General features: G+C 44.2%; 1 protein-coding gene across 1 annotated transcript in view; it reads right to left on the bottom strand.

Annotated features, from left to right (window-relative positions):
* LOC144686219 (contactin-associated protein-like 5) overlaps positions 1-14626 on the bottom strand; it is a 738881-nt gene that overhangs the window by 99718 nt on the left and 624537 nt on the right. Inside the window, exon 22 of the mRNA XM_078551310.1 lies at positions 7901-7994. Coding sequence (XP_078407436.1) covers positions 7901-7994 — 94 coding nt within the window. The remainder of the gene's footprint in view (positions 1-7900; positions 7995-14626) is intronic.

Genomic DNA, 14626 nt, shown 5'->3' with positions numbered 1-14626 from the left:
TGCTTCCTGCCACTCAGCCAATTCTGGATCCAATTTGCCAATTTGCCTTGGATCCCTGGGGAACTCCACTATAAACCTTCCTCCTGCCCGAAAAATATCCATGAACCAGTACCTTCTGTTTCCTGTCACTCAACCAATTTTGAATCAATGTTGCTACTATTCCTTTTATTCTATGAGCTCGAACTTGTCCCTTTTATTCTATGATTTCAAATTTTGCTCACAAGTGGTGCCGCACTGCGTCAAATGCCGTTTGGAAGTCCATACACATCACATCAACAACATTACCGTAACCAACCTTCTCTGTTACCTCAGCAAAAAACTCAAGCAAGTGAGTTAAACATGATTTGCCCTCATCAAATCCATGTTCACTTTCCTTAATTAACCTGTGTTTGTCCAAGTGACTATTAACTTTGTCCCTAGTTATCATTTCTAAAAGATTCCTGCCACGGAGGTTAAGCTGACTGCTGTGTAGATGCTAGGCTTATCTTTACAACCTATTTTGAGCAAGGGTGTAAGTTTTGCAATTCTCCTGGTCCCTGGTATCACTCCTGAGTCTAAGGAAGATTGGAAAATTATGGCTAGTGCCTCTGCAGTTTCCACCTTCAATTCTTTCACTATCCTTAGATGCTTCTCATCGAGTCCTGATGCCTAGCCAACTTTGAATACAACAGCCTAACCAATGATCCTCCTTATCAGTTTAAAACCTTCAAGTGTCCGAACCATCAACTCTTTCACCACAACCTGGGCAGCATCTTCTTTCTTGGTAAAGGCAGATGCAAAGTTTCATTTAATATCTCAGCTATGTCCCCTGTCTCTATTCATAATTCCTCTTTTTTGGTCCCAAATCTGCCCCACTCCCCCTCTTACCACCCTTTAAATGTTTATGTGCCTATAGAAGATTACCAGATTCCCTTTTGCATTGACTGCCAGTCTCTTCTCATGCTCTCTGTTTGCTTCTCTTATTTGCTTTTTCAATTCACCTCTAAACCTTCTAATTTCAACCTGGTTCTCAATTGTATCATCCATGTGACATAAGCACACTTTTTCTGCTTCACCTTAATCTCTATCTCTCTCGTCATCCGGGGAGCTCTGGATTTGTTTGCCTAACATCTCCCCTTTGTGGCAATACACCATGACTGTGCTTGGTCTATCTCTTCTTTAAAGGCAACTCATTGTTAAATTACAGCTTTGCCTGCTAATCTTTGATTCCAATTTGTCTGGTCTACATTCATTCTTATCCCATTGAAGTTGGCTTTCCCCCAGTTAATTATTCTTACTCTGGATTGCTCCTTGTCCTTTTCCATAGCCAAGGTAAACCTTAAGATACAATGATCACTGCCTCCTCAATGTCCCCCTACTAACACTTGATCCTCTTGGCCCACCTCATTCCCAAGAACCAGGTCTAACAATGCTTCTTTTCTTACTGGACTAGAAGCATACTGCTGTAGAAAATTCTCCTGAACATACTCTAGGAACTCTTTTCCCTCTCTGCCCTTTACACTACTACTAGCCCAGTCTATATTTGGATAATTGAAGTGCCCATTATAGCTACTTATATTTCCATGTGGCCATCTGCATCTGCAGCTCACTGATCTTATTTACCATACCCCGCATATTCACATACATGCAATTTAACTCTAATTTAGACTTTATTGCCTTCCCTCTTACACTAAACCACCTAATACCTTACTATTTCCTACTCTAGTACTTCCTGTCTCTTCCAATATTCTTTGCACTTCCATATTCCACTCTAGTATTACCTCCTGGTTCCCACCCTCCTGCCAAACTTGGTTAAACTCTCCCCAATAATGTAGCAAATTGCACCCCCCACCCCTCTCCCACCAAGGAACTCAGTCCCAGCTCTGTTTAACCACAACCTGCCTGGCCTGGACAGAATGGATGCCAATGCTCCAAAAAACTAAAGCACCCCCTCCTGCACCCGCATCTCTCCACCCACGCATTTGTCTGCTTTATCCTTTCTATTTATATATTCACTTGTGAGTGTTATTGGCAGTAATCCAGAGATTAATGCTTCTGAGGTCCTGCATGCTAATTTCCTACTTAGCTTCCCAAATTCTGACCGCAGGACCACATCCCTCATTCTCCCTATGTGGTAGATAATGACGTGGACCACAACCACTGGCTGTTCACCCTCCCACCCCCAACACTGCACCCACCCCCTCCACCACCACCAACACCTCCCCCCCCCCCCCCCCCCCCCAACCTCACGGGGTTCTCTGCAGCTGATCAGTGATTTCCTTGGCCTTGGCATCAGGTAGGCATCATGCCATCCTGGACTCAGGTCTTCGGCTGCAGAACAACCTGTCGCTCCCCCAACAAATTTCCTATCACTATTGCTCAGCTAGTGTTCTGTGTGCTGCCTGTAAAACAATGGTGCCATGGGCTTGTCTCTGGCTGCGCTGTCCAGATGAATAATCATTTTCATGAGTATTCGGAACTGAATACTGGTTGGTGAGTGGGATGCACTCAGGGGACTCCTGCACGACCTGCCCATTTCTTCTTGACTTTCTGGTCATCATCTATTGCCTCTCTCCCCGCATACTCTTAAGCAGTGGGGTGACCGCATCTATTACTGTGCTATCCACAAAGACCTCAACCCTGCAGATGTGTTGCAGTGATGCCAGCTGCTGCTCAATCTCTGAGACCCGGAACTTGAGTTGCTGTAGCTGACAACACTTCCTGCGTATTTAGTTATCCAGGACACAGGGAATTTTCTGGAGTTCCCACATGGAACAGGATGGTCACTCCAGGTATCAGAGCTACTTTGCCATTCCTCTATCTATTAAACACTAAAACTTACTATATAAAAAAAAGGCTCACCAGCTACTCACATCTCTTTTTCTGTTGCCACTTAAATACAGGGAGTTTTTTTGCAGTGCTTTACTTGACCTTTATTACCAAAAAAAAATGTTTTAATTTCCCTGCTCCTTAGACTTGGCTCCTAACTGGAGAAAGGGAAACAAAGCTATAACATGCACAAGCCAATCAACTCATGCCTTCCTGTGATGTCACAGTTTGAGCATCGTTTTCTCCCTCACTTCAGTGATCGCAACCTGTCTTACACTCCTGCTGGTCTGCTACACAGCGATCCTGATCAGCTTCATACTCCTCCCCATCTGCTTCACAGTGATCCTGATCTGCTTCACACTCCTCCCAGTCTGCTTCACAGTGATCCTGACCAGCTTCATACTCCTCCCCATCTGCTTCACAGTGATCCTGATCTGCTTCACACTCCTCCCGGTCTGCTTCACAGTGATCCTGACCAGCTTCATACTCCTCCCCATCTGCTTCACAGTGATCCTGACCAGCTTCACACTCCTCCTGGTCTGCTTCACAGTTATCGTGACCTGCTTCATACTCTTCCTGGTCTGCTTCATAACTATCATGAACTTGGAGAGAATTTTTGCCCCATCAGGCGGGCCGGTCGGGAGCGGGCACAGAGCCGATCGCCACCCGCAATTAGCTGCGCATCGCCATTTTACATGGGCATGCCAATTAAGGCCCACCCAGTGTGACATTCACCCAGTAATGCTCAGCGCTACCTGTGCATGTGGGGTGAGGGAGCCCACCCCTGCAGGGCCCACCCCCACACGATGAACAGAAGATTCTGCCCCTGCATCATACTCCTCCCGGTCTGCTTCACAGTGATCCTGGCCTGCTTCACACTCCTCCTGGCCTGTTTAACAGTGATAATGACCTGCTGCACGCTCCTCCTAATCTGCTTCACAGTGATCCTGCCTGCTGTTTACTCCTCCCGGTCTGCTTCAAGGTGATGCTGAACCACTTCACACTCCTCCCTCACTGTTGTACTGTGGGTCTGACCTGCTGCACCCTCCTCCTGGTCTGCTTCACCCTCCTCCTGCTCTGCTGCACTGTGGACCTGACCTGCTGCATACTCCTCCTTGATGCTTCACCGTGATCCTAACTTGTGCACACTCCTACTGTAAGAATCAATTTAAAGGAGGAGAGAGAACAGTAGAGAGATGGAGAGATTTTAGGAAGGGAATTCCAGATCCTCACATCTATGGGCAGTTGCAAACACTGCCACCAATGGTGGAGCAATTAAAACAATTGGACTTGGACAAGAAATGGAATGGCAGTAGTATTTTCTATTACTTGCATCACTGGCATGAAGAGATTAATGTCTATAATGTTACTGGAAATTATTTGTTTAAATAGAGTTTAGTGGTGTCTGTGTCTATGTCTATGTGTCTTAATTGGATTAAAGCTAGCTGGTCTGGATGCTTTGATGTATAGAAAGAAGTAGGTTTGAAATGGTAATTAGATAAGCATGGGGACATTTAGAAACATAGGTGTCAAAGGGGCAATTTGCATTTTTTATAAAGCATTCAAAAGAATGGGTGAAATCTTGAACCTAGCCTGAATATGCCAAGCATTGTGTTTGTTTTTTTTCCCCAGCTTACTAATTGGTGGAATCAAAGAGTATTATTGTTATAAGAGATAAAATTAAAAATCTAGTAATACAATGGGAAATTTACATTCAAAGGAAAAGCTAGGCATAAACAGAACGGAGTTTGTGTGAGTAAGGTAGAGGCATTTAAGATCTAACCAGCCTGTATGCCTGCAACTGTGTCTGCAAGGAACCTCATGTTGAATTCATAAGGCCAAATGTAATTTGCCTGGGGTCTTTTAAAATCTATGAATTTTACTGTTGCTTTAATGGCCGTGTAACTGACAGCCAGATTAATTAGGGGATTTTTGTAGTTACTATAATAGTAATTTTGTAGACATATGTATGTGCTTACAATTTTTCTTGTATTAATAAATGTTTAATTTAGTTTTACAAAAAACCTCTTGAGGCTCGGTGGTCTTATTACTCCTAAATTCAAAGCCTGCATCTTGAAACATACAAATTTCAAAAATGGGTTATGACAATTATTTCAAGTTTCCCTTTGGGATTTGAACATCTCAGCCTTTACCATGTGTCATACCAATCGCTGCAATGCTGAATCCCAGGTCATTTGAAGCATTTGGTGCTGCTATAACAGTGGGGACATTTACAATTAAAATACCTCCAGAGTTTATGCAATTAATTACTCAGAAAGCTACTACATATATTTAAGATGACAAGTCTAAAACATTTTTTTTTTCAATTTACACAGAAGCTACAGGCTGCAGTAGACCATGGAATCAATCTCCACTCCCAATAAAGGCTCGCTTACTGGTGAGGTCTAGCCAATGGCACCAGAGCTGGAAAACTAATCAGTGCAAGGGATGCTTCTTTGTGGCAAGGTGAGGTTGTGCCATGCTGAAAGAGTGGTCCGGCTCTGATAAGTTGGATTATCTCGGCCCATGTCTTTCTGTCTCTGTCCCTAGCCCATCATGTACACTTAATACCGCCAGACTAAAAGTAACCCCCCCCCTCCCATTCCCCTCACCCCCAGACTATAGACAGTCGATTTATTCCCTGGCCATATACTCACAAACGTGCCACCAGCTGGTGTACGCCATTAGCTCTGCAATGATTAATCAATTTGTTCATTAACATCTCTATGTGCTAATAGATCTCCTGATGGAATAAGCAAAACTCATGAATCACTCCAAACTGTCAATGGCTCTTCCATAACGTACTAGAATTTGCTTGGTGAGTTCACAAAAATCTTTGTGCGGTGAGAAGTGGAGGAATTATTCAACTGAACACTCAACAGCTGGTTGAATATTTCATTTCACCTTACTGGCAGAGGGAAAGAAAAAAACAAAGTACTGAAGGTGGGAAATTATTTTTTTTATATTCTGCTGTCCTACTGAAGATGCCAGGAGATGCGTTGATATTAGAAAGCGTAGCAACAGAAATAAAATACTTTTTCATTAATTATTCCTTGGAAACAGTTTAAATTTGTGTGACCCCTCTATTTATCACATTCGCAGGTAGGTACCTGCTGTTTATGTTAACGGTGTTTTAATTTAAATAGTTGCAATGATTTATGAATGGGATCAGTGGCAACTTAAAATAATGAAAACAACGCACGGCCTTTTCTCACTGTATTGACACGAGTGAGATTTGTTTAAGAATATTGGCAGGTTTAAAATAGTGAAAAGCATAATGCCACTGCTATAGGTTTACTATGTTAAAAGGTAATGCTAATGTATAATTACATCATTTTTATTTATCAGTTACAGTTTAATTTAATTAATTTGAATGTATGAAAATAAGACCAGCTGGTCTATCAAGTTTATCATCGTGGCTAAACACTCCTTTCCGTCCCTCCCTCCTGCCCCTCCCCCACAACCATGTAATCTCCTGGTAGAAGCAAATAAACAATTTTAAAAAATCCAGAGCCAACAATCCACCCTGTGAACTCTGGTTTGTGGGCTAATTTTAACCATTAATGCTAACGTATGGCAAGAATTTCCATGATTTCTTTTAGGTAAACAAGCGGACAGTGTTAACATTTCTGGAAAAGTTGACAATGGCATTGGTTAAGCTGGCCAACAATGACCCCTGGAGGTTGATGGTGAGGGGCAATTAGTGATTGTGATGCCAGTGAAGGCCAGGCCGAGGGGGCTGGGACCTTTGCTTAGTGGGGATGGTCATTGCTGGGCATTTGCCAGCTCCCATCCCAAATTCCTGATCTCAGAGGTTTGGTGGATCTTCAGAGTTTGGTACACTGAGAAGAAAGGCACAAGCCCTTCTTCGTTCTCTCTCGGTGGACCAACTTCACTTTGGGGGTTCCACGCAGGACTGGTGTCTTGAGGAGGAAATTTTTATAGTGACTCCTGTTGTGATGACACAGAGATTGGCCGAGTAGTGGATGGTATAGAGGATAGCCATAATCTCCAAAACAATATAGATGGGTTGGTGGGGTGGGCGGTAAAGCGGCAGATGGATTTTAACATAGAGAAGTGTGAGGTCATACATTTAGGGAGGTCAAACAGTTACAGGGATTACAAAATAAATGGGAATATAATAAGAGGGGTAGATGAAGCGAGAGATCTTGGCGTACAAGTACACAGGTCCCTGAAGGCAGCAGTTCAAGTAGTCAAGGTTGTAAAGAAGGCATATGGAATGCTCTCCTTCATTGGCAGAGGTATAGAATATAAAAGTAGGGATATAATTTTGGAATTGTATAAAACACTGGTGAGGCCACAACTGGAGTACTGCGTGCAGTTCTGGTCACCACATTACAGGAAGGACGTAATAGCTCTGGAGAGAGTGCAGAGGAGGTTTACAAGAGTGTTGCCAGGATTAGAAAAGTATAGCTACGAGGAGAGATTGGATAGGGTGGGGTTATTCTCCTTAGAACAAAGAAGGCTGAGAAGTGACTTGATTGAGGTGTACAGAATTATGAGGGGAATAGATAGAGTGGACAGGATAAAATTGTTTCCCTTGATGGAGAATTCTAGAACTAAGGGACATAGATTCAAGATAAGTGGCAGAAGGTGTCGAGGGAACATGAGGAGGAACTTTTTTATGCAGAGGGTAGCGGGTGTCTGGAATTCGCTGCCCAATTTGGTGGTAGAGGTAGAAACTCTAAACTCTTTTAAAAAAGTACCCGGATCTGCACCTAAAGTGCTGTAAGCTGCAGGGCTGTGGGCCGGGTGCAGGAAGGTAGGATTAGAAAGGGCACCTGGGCGTCCTCAGGCTGGCGTGTCGGGTGCGCACTCACACGCCAAGCGTAATATTCTGCCCATACAATTGTACAGCACAGAAGGAGGGTATTCAGCCTGTTATGTCCATGACGCCTATTTGAGAGAGCTACCCAATTCGACCCACGCCCGTAGCCTTGGAAATGTTCCTTTTTTCCAAATCTCTTTTGAAAGTTACTACTGAATCTGCATCCACCCCCTTTTCAGGCAATGTATTCCAGGCCAAATACAACACTATAAACAAAGTAAAAGGAAACTTTCGATTGCTTACCCATAACCTTGCCCAGAATGAGAGATTTAATGGTGTTGAATTCGAGATCTGTAACTGAGGGGAGGCTGTACTTCACGGTCGCAGACTGGTCAATCTGTAAATAAAGGGTGGAAATACTAAACGTCACAATGTATTCCTGTGGTAGACTCTCAGTTTATGCTGCATTTTTTAGCATTGATCAACATACATATTCAGACAGTAACTTTTGGAGCAGTGATTCCTTGCACAATGCCATGAACACTTTTTTTATAAAATTTCCATTTTAAGGTATGCAAGACCAGTTTGGACAAGCTTACTGGTTCCCTTCATTTCCAATTTTTATTGGTTTAAAGCAGGAAGTTTAAAGCAAAATATCAATGTATCCATTTCACTCTGGTTTTGATAAACCTCAGGTGCAAAGACAAAGCACAGCATAGCATCTAACCTGCAATGATACCAAATCGTCTGTGGTAATTAGAACATGGTTTTAAAATATTTATAGATATAGAGCTGAACCATGGCAGACTGGTACAGAAGGTAAAGTCGCACGGGATCAGAGGTGAGCTGGCAAGATGGATACAGAATTGGCTTGGTCATAGAAGACAGAGGGTAGCAGTGGAAGTGTGCTTTTCTGAATGGAGAGCTGTGACTAGGGGTGTTCCACAGGGATCAGTGCTGGGACCTTTGCTGTTTGTGGTATACATAAATGATTTGGAGGAAAATATAACTGGGCTAATTAGTAAGTTTTCAGACGACACTAAGGTTGGAGGAGTTGCAGATAGTGAAGAGGATTGTCAAAGGATACAACGGGATATAGATCGGTTGGAAACTTGGGCGGAGAAATGGCAGATGGAGTTCAATCCGGACAAATGCGAGGTGATGCATTTTGGAAGGTCTAATACAGGCAGGAATTATACAGTAAATGGCAGAACCCTTAAGTGCATCGACGGGCAGAGGGATCTGGGTGTACAGGTCCACAGGTCACTGAATGTGGCAACGCAGGTGAATAAGGTAATCAGGAAGGCATATGGCATGCTTGCCTTCACTGGCAGGGTATTGAGTATAAAAGCTGGGAAGTCATGCTGCAGCTGTATAGAACCTTGGTTAGGCCACACTTGGAATATTGTGTGCAATTCTGGTCACCACATTACCAGAAGGATATGGAGGCATTGGAGAGGGTGCAGAGGAGGTTTACCAGGATGCTGCCTGGTCTGGAGGTTATTAGCTGTGAGGAGAGGTTGGAGAAACTCGGATTGTTCTCCGACGGAGAATGAAGGGCGACTTGATAGAAGTTTACAAAATTATGAGTGGCATGGACAGAGTAGATAGTCAGAAGCTTTTTCCCAGGGTGGAAGAGTCAATTACTAGGGGACATAGATTTAAGGTGAGAGGAGAAAATTATAAAGGTGATGTGCGGGGCAAGTTTTTTTACGCAGAGGGTAGTGAGTGTCTGGAATTCGCTGCCAGAGGAGGTGGTGGAAGCAGGTACGATAGTGGTGTTTAAGAGGCAGCTTGACAAATACATGAATAGGATGGGAATAGAGGGATACGGACCCCGGAAGTGCAAAATGTTTTAGTTGACGGGCAATATGATCGGCGCAGGCTTGGCGGGCCGAAGGGCCTGTTCCTGTGCTGTACTTTTCTTTGTTCTTTGTTCTTTGTTCTTTGTCCATACAGATCTGGGAACTCCCTGGTTTGTGCTGATTTCAGGCAGGGTTCTATCAGTTAATAGTAGGAATACAGTTGGGCTCAGTTATAAACTACATGTCAGTAGTAGCACTCTTGCCTCTGAGTCAGAAGGTCAGTAGGTTCAAAGTCCCACTCCAGAGACTTGAGGGCAAAAATCTAGGCTGGCACTTCAGGGCAGTACTGAAGGAATTGGGGGTGGTATCTTTCAAACAAAACGTTAAACTGAAGCAAGCCTCTAATTAACTGGTGGTCTTAAGCTCATTGGAGAGAATGTTACCAGGCTGGAGAAGAACAGAATTAAACTTTCAAAGCTAAGAAAAGGGAAGAGCGAATGCATCAAGTCAGTTCCTTTCTTTATGCTGTAGGTCCAGTAGCAGACGGTGTTCTCCTGAAGCAGGGAGTGGAGGTGTCCACCCGTGGGCTGTGAGACCATTCTCAAAGCCTTTGACACCTATTTTAGCCTGAAGCGAAACTTAGTTATAGAATGAGCACATTTTAACCAAAGGTCCCAATGACCCAGAAAATTGACTGACTTATTTCCAAATGGCCTATATCGCCTGGCTACTTCTTGCAGGTATGGGCTGCTGGAGGATGAGCTAATCCATGATCGCACAGTCGTGGGATTCTGGGGTGAAAAATTCTCCGACTTCTTGCAGGTCAAAGGTGACCTTACTTTAGATTAAGTGGTCCGGAATGTGATGCAGGCCGAGCTTAGAGATTTTAACCGGGCTATAATTCGGCATGACTCCAGTGACTGGGTAGGCACACAGGCAGCCGCCCGACCCATAAGAAAGCCCACCAAACCGGGCCAAAGGGCAGGAAACTCCACGCCGGCAGCCATTTTGAGATGCTTGCGTTGTGGTGCAAAGAACCCACATAGTCGCCAGGACTATCCAGCAGGGGGCACTGAATGCTTCCTGTGCAGCACAATGGGACATTTCAAGCATTTATGCAAACCCAACAACTTTAATCGAGGTAGAAGGCAAAAAACAATTACGAAACATGCTCCATCCAAGAATTGGGAATCAGGAGAAAGACAAAATTCCAAAGTTCCTAAAGGAGGTTCATAGTCTTAGTCCAGCCTGTTGGTCAGTAACAATGCAAGTTATCGGCTTCAATACCACCTTTAAAATTGATACCGGGAGCTGCTGTCAACACACTAGTAGGTGGTTTCAACTGGCTTCAGCCAATGCGCTGCAGGACTTTTAGCACTTCTGAAACTGTACAACTATCTTGTCCCAGGGTTAATTGCCTACAGGAAATTCTTCTCATTACAGAAGATGAGGCTGTCTCGTCTCCATATTCTCAGCAATTCTTCCCATTGCCCAGGTTGGAGCAGCTTCACACAGAGAGCAGTGTGGCTCTCTTACCAGTTCCTGCAGAGAGTAGACAGTCTTTCCAAAATATCAGCGGGAAATCAGCTCTTCATCTTTTTCCTGGAAGGCTCACAGGAATTTTGCTGTTTTTTTCATTTGTCATTCCAGTTTATTAAAATCTCAGATCATCGATGCCTTTTCAGTCTTTGATACATTAGCGGATGACACACGGTGACAGTCTCCTGTGGAGTTTAAGATCATTCCTCTTCTGAAGGTCTTTTCCCATGTGCTTATTTATGAGAGGAGCAGTTGTTTGGAGCACTAGTTTGGTTGAATTTCTTCTCTGTCTTATAATTTTAAAACGCAAATTTAAGGCCAGGATTTTTCATTCGTCAGGTTGGCTCGGCGGGAGCGGGGCAGGGGGTGGTCGCAGAGTCAACTACCGCCCGCGATTGGCTCCCGCGCCACAGTTTCACGCCATTGGCCCGCCCAGCGTGGATCACGAGCGGCAGCGCTGAGCGCTACCTGTGCGGGCGGGGGGGGGGGGGGGGAAGGGGAGGAGGAGGGAGAGTCGGGTCCAGCGCTCTCTCGTGCACGCGCGTGAAAGAGCGCTTTAATCTCCCTGAGGCACGGAGCTGACTCAGAGAGATTGAAACGCTTTTTAAAATAAATAAATACACTAAAACTTTAATGAAATGTGTTCCCTCGTGCGACTGTGTCACATGACATGGGACATGCTTCCATTTTTCAAAAAAAAAAGTTTTTATTCAATTTGTAAAAACTTCAGGAAACCTCATCCCGCTCGTGGATGAGGTTTCCTGAAAAACGTAAAGGCCGCTTGGCCTTTTCGCCTGCCCGCCTACCGTAAGGTTGAATGAACGGGCAGTGTAAAATTCAGGTTGAGTACCTGGTTAGTGGCCTTAATAGGTCTGTCAATTATCGGCGGGCGTGCAGCCGACTCCGGCGCCTGCCCGCCGAATGAAATATCGCGCGATCTTCGCAAATGACATCGGGACAGGAGCCCGATGTTATCGCGCGTCATTTAGTGTTCTGGTGTGTCGGGCGCTCGCCCACTGCCGAATGGAAAATTCTGCCCGAAGTCTTTGTATAAATTCACGTCTGTGTTATTTTAACAAAGCAAAACGATGAATGACAACATTAATGTACCACAGACAGGAATTGGTCGTCCAAAAGTAGTGAATGGAGGAAATTAGTACAATCAGGAAGAAAACTCAGATGGTCGATCGGTCATTATTTGTTAAAGGCACAACACGCACATTTTATCACAGGTCAGGGTACTTGCTAATCCATAAAGATTATATTAAAAAAACACAATTATGTTGTTTTATTTTGGTGGTAGAAACATAGAAATATAGAGACCAGGAGCAGGAGTAGGCCATTCGGCCCTTCAAGCCTGCTCCGCCATCCATTATGATCATGGCTGATCATCCAGCTCAATAGCCTGCTCATGCTTTCTCCCCATACCCTTTGATCCCTTTGCCCCAAGAGCTATATCTAAATCCTTCTTATGGTGGATTAGTATTTGAGCATAAATTCCCCTCAAAACTCCTTAAAGATTTCAATCATTTTCCTGCTAAGAATTGAATCACACATAACCCATCAAGCAGAAAACTGATGGGATGTAACTACAGTAATTAGAGCATTTCAGTTTGTTTCTTTCCAAATAAATTATTATGCAGTAGTGACTAGCAATGCACACAGAGTTATTCACTTCTTTAAAGAAATGCAGCCAGCTGCCCGTCAAATATGAAATGAATCAAGGTTACGGTTCAATAAAAGAAGCCTGACAATTCCATAAAATATTTAGCTCCTTCTGTCACTACACACAAAAAAAGGGTTGAAGGCACACATTGTATAAATTACATCATCCACTCCAATGAGGTCTGCCTTGCCTCTTGCCCCTGCACTCCAACCAGCTGTCCAATGACAGGTGAGCACCTTGTACATATGCCCCTCTACATAAGAAAGTGGGATTGAGTATCACTGTTGGAGAACTCAAAGGCCTACGTCTGGCCTAGTTCTCCTGATAGTTTCCATTGAGGTGTTTGATGGTATGCTGATTACATCTCGCTTTATCTTTCCCATAGGATCCCTGCACTGTCTCCATGTAGTCAAATTACTTGTCTGACATCCACTCTCAGATTAGCCTTAATTTCCTTCAGTTAGCCAAATGAGAAGACCTACCAAGAACTCTATACCCCCACCGTGTTTCCATGCTGAAGCAGACTATTCACAACTGGACCCTTAGTTTTGATACTATATTCCCCTCTAAAATCATTACTCTCTCTCACCCTGGTCATTTTCCCTGATATTGTTCTCATCTGCACTCTTTTACATCCAAGGGATGCAGATTTAAAGGGATATGGCAGACAATTGGTTTAGCCATTCACCACCCGGATCTGGCTAAACCAGGTAAAGCACTAACAGGTCCTATTCTCCTCTGTCACAACTGCTCCCTGTTCTAGAATCGCCTTGGAATGCAAGGGCAATCCTCATTTTCATTTCTCTACTGTAAACCCGCCCTCTTAAATCCCTCTCCCCTATCTCCTCCACCAACAAGTGTGAGAAACACTTGCAAAGGCAAAAATATTGTGGATGCTGGAAATACTCTGCAGGGCAGGCATCAACTGTAAAGAGAGAAAAAGAGTTCACGTTTCAGGTCAATGGCCTTTCATTAAACTGGGAAAAGATAGAATTGTAATAGGTTATAAGCAAGTGAAAGTCGGGAGGGTGGGAAAAGAAGAAGCAAAGGAAAGGTCTGCGATGGGGTCAAGATGTAAGACATTGACTGACAAAAGAGTTGGTGGTGCAAGACCAAAGGAAATGGCAATGGGACAAGTAAAGAAACAAAGGATGTGTCGAGAGGAGGTGTGAATGGCAGGATATTGAACAGTGTCCTCCAAAAGCTAAAGCAAGAGAAAAAAATGAGAGTAAAATCAAAACCTGCAAAGGAAAAGGAAACTAAATGGAGGCAGAGGTTATGATCTGAAATGGTTGAACTCAATCTTGAGTCCAGGAGGCTCTCATGTGCCTAATCGAAAGACGAGGTGTGAGGAGGGTATTCCAAAGCTCGGGGGCCAATGTAATTGAAGGCACCACCACTAATCGTGGAGCAGTTAAAATCGGAATGCACACGCAGCCAGAATTGGAGGAGCACAGGTATCTCGGAGGGCTGCGGAGCTGGAGGAGGTTCAAAAGGTAGAGAGGGGTGAGGCCATGGAGGGACTTGAAAGTGAGAGTTGGAATTTTAAAATCAAGCCACTGCTGTATCGGGAGTCAATGTAGGTCAGTGAGCACCTGGCGTGGTAGGGGAATGGGACTTCCTGTGAGCAAAAACACAGGCAACGGAGATTTTGATGATCTCAAGTTTATGGAGGGTATCACTTGGGAGGCCAGCCACAAATTCATTGGAATAGTCTAGAGGTAACAAAGGCATTAACATGGGTTTCAGCAGCAGATGACCTGAGACGGGCAAAGTCAGGTGATGTTATGGAGGCAGAAATAGGCGGTTTCAGCAATGAAACGAACATAAGGTTTGAAACAGAGCGTCCGACCCGATCGGTGGTAAAATAGTGCGCGATAATGTCAGGTAAAAGAGTCCGAGGTCATCGCACAGTCGCGCGATATTTCGGTCAGAGGGCACGCGTGAGAGTTGGCAGCGCGCCCGCTGATAATTAAGAGGCCTATTAAGGCCAGTAAACTAGCAATTGATGTGTATTTT

This window comes from Cetorhinus maximus, chromosome 11, assembly GCF_964194155.1.
Source record: "Cetorhinus maximus chromosome 11, sCetMax3.hap1.1, whole genome shotgun sequence".
NCBI lineage: Eukaryota > Metazoa > Chordata > Chondrichthyes > Lamniformes > Cetorhinidae > Cetorhinus > Cetorhinus maximus.
Note: the sequence above shows the minus strand (reverse complement) of the source record. Positions and strands in the feature narration are given on the sequence as shown.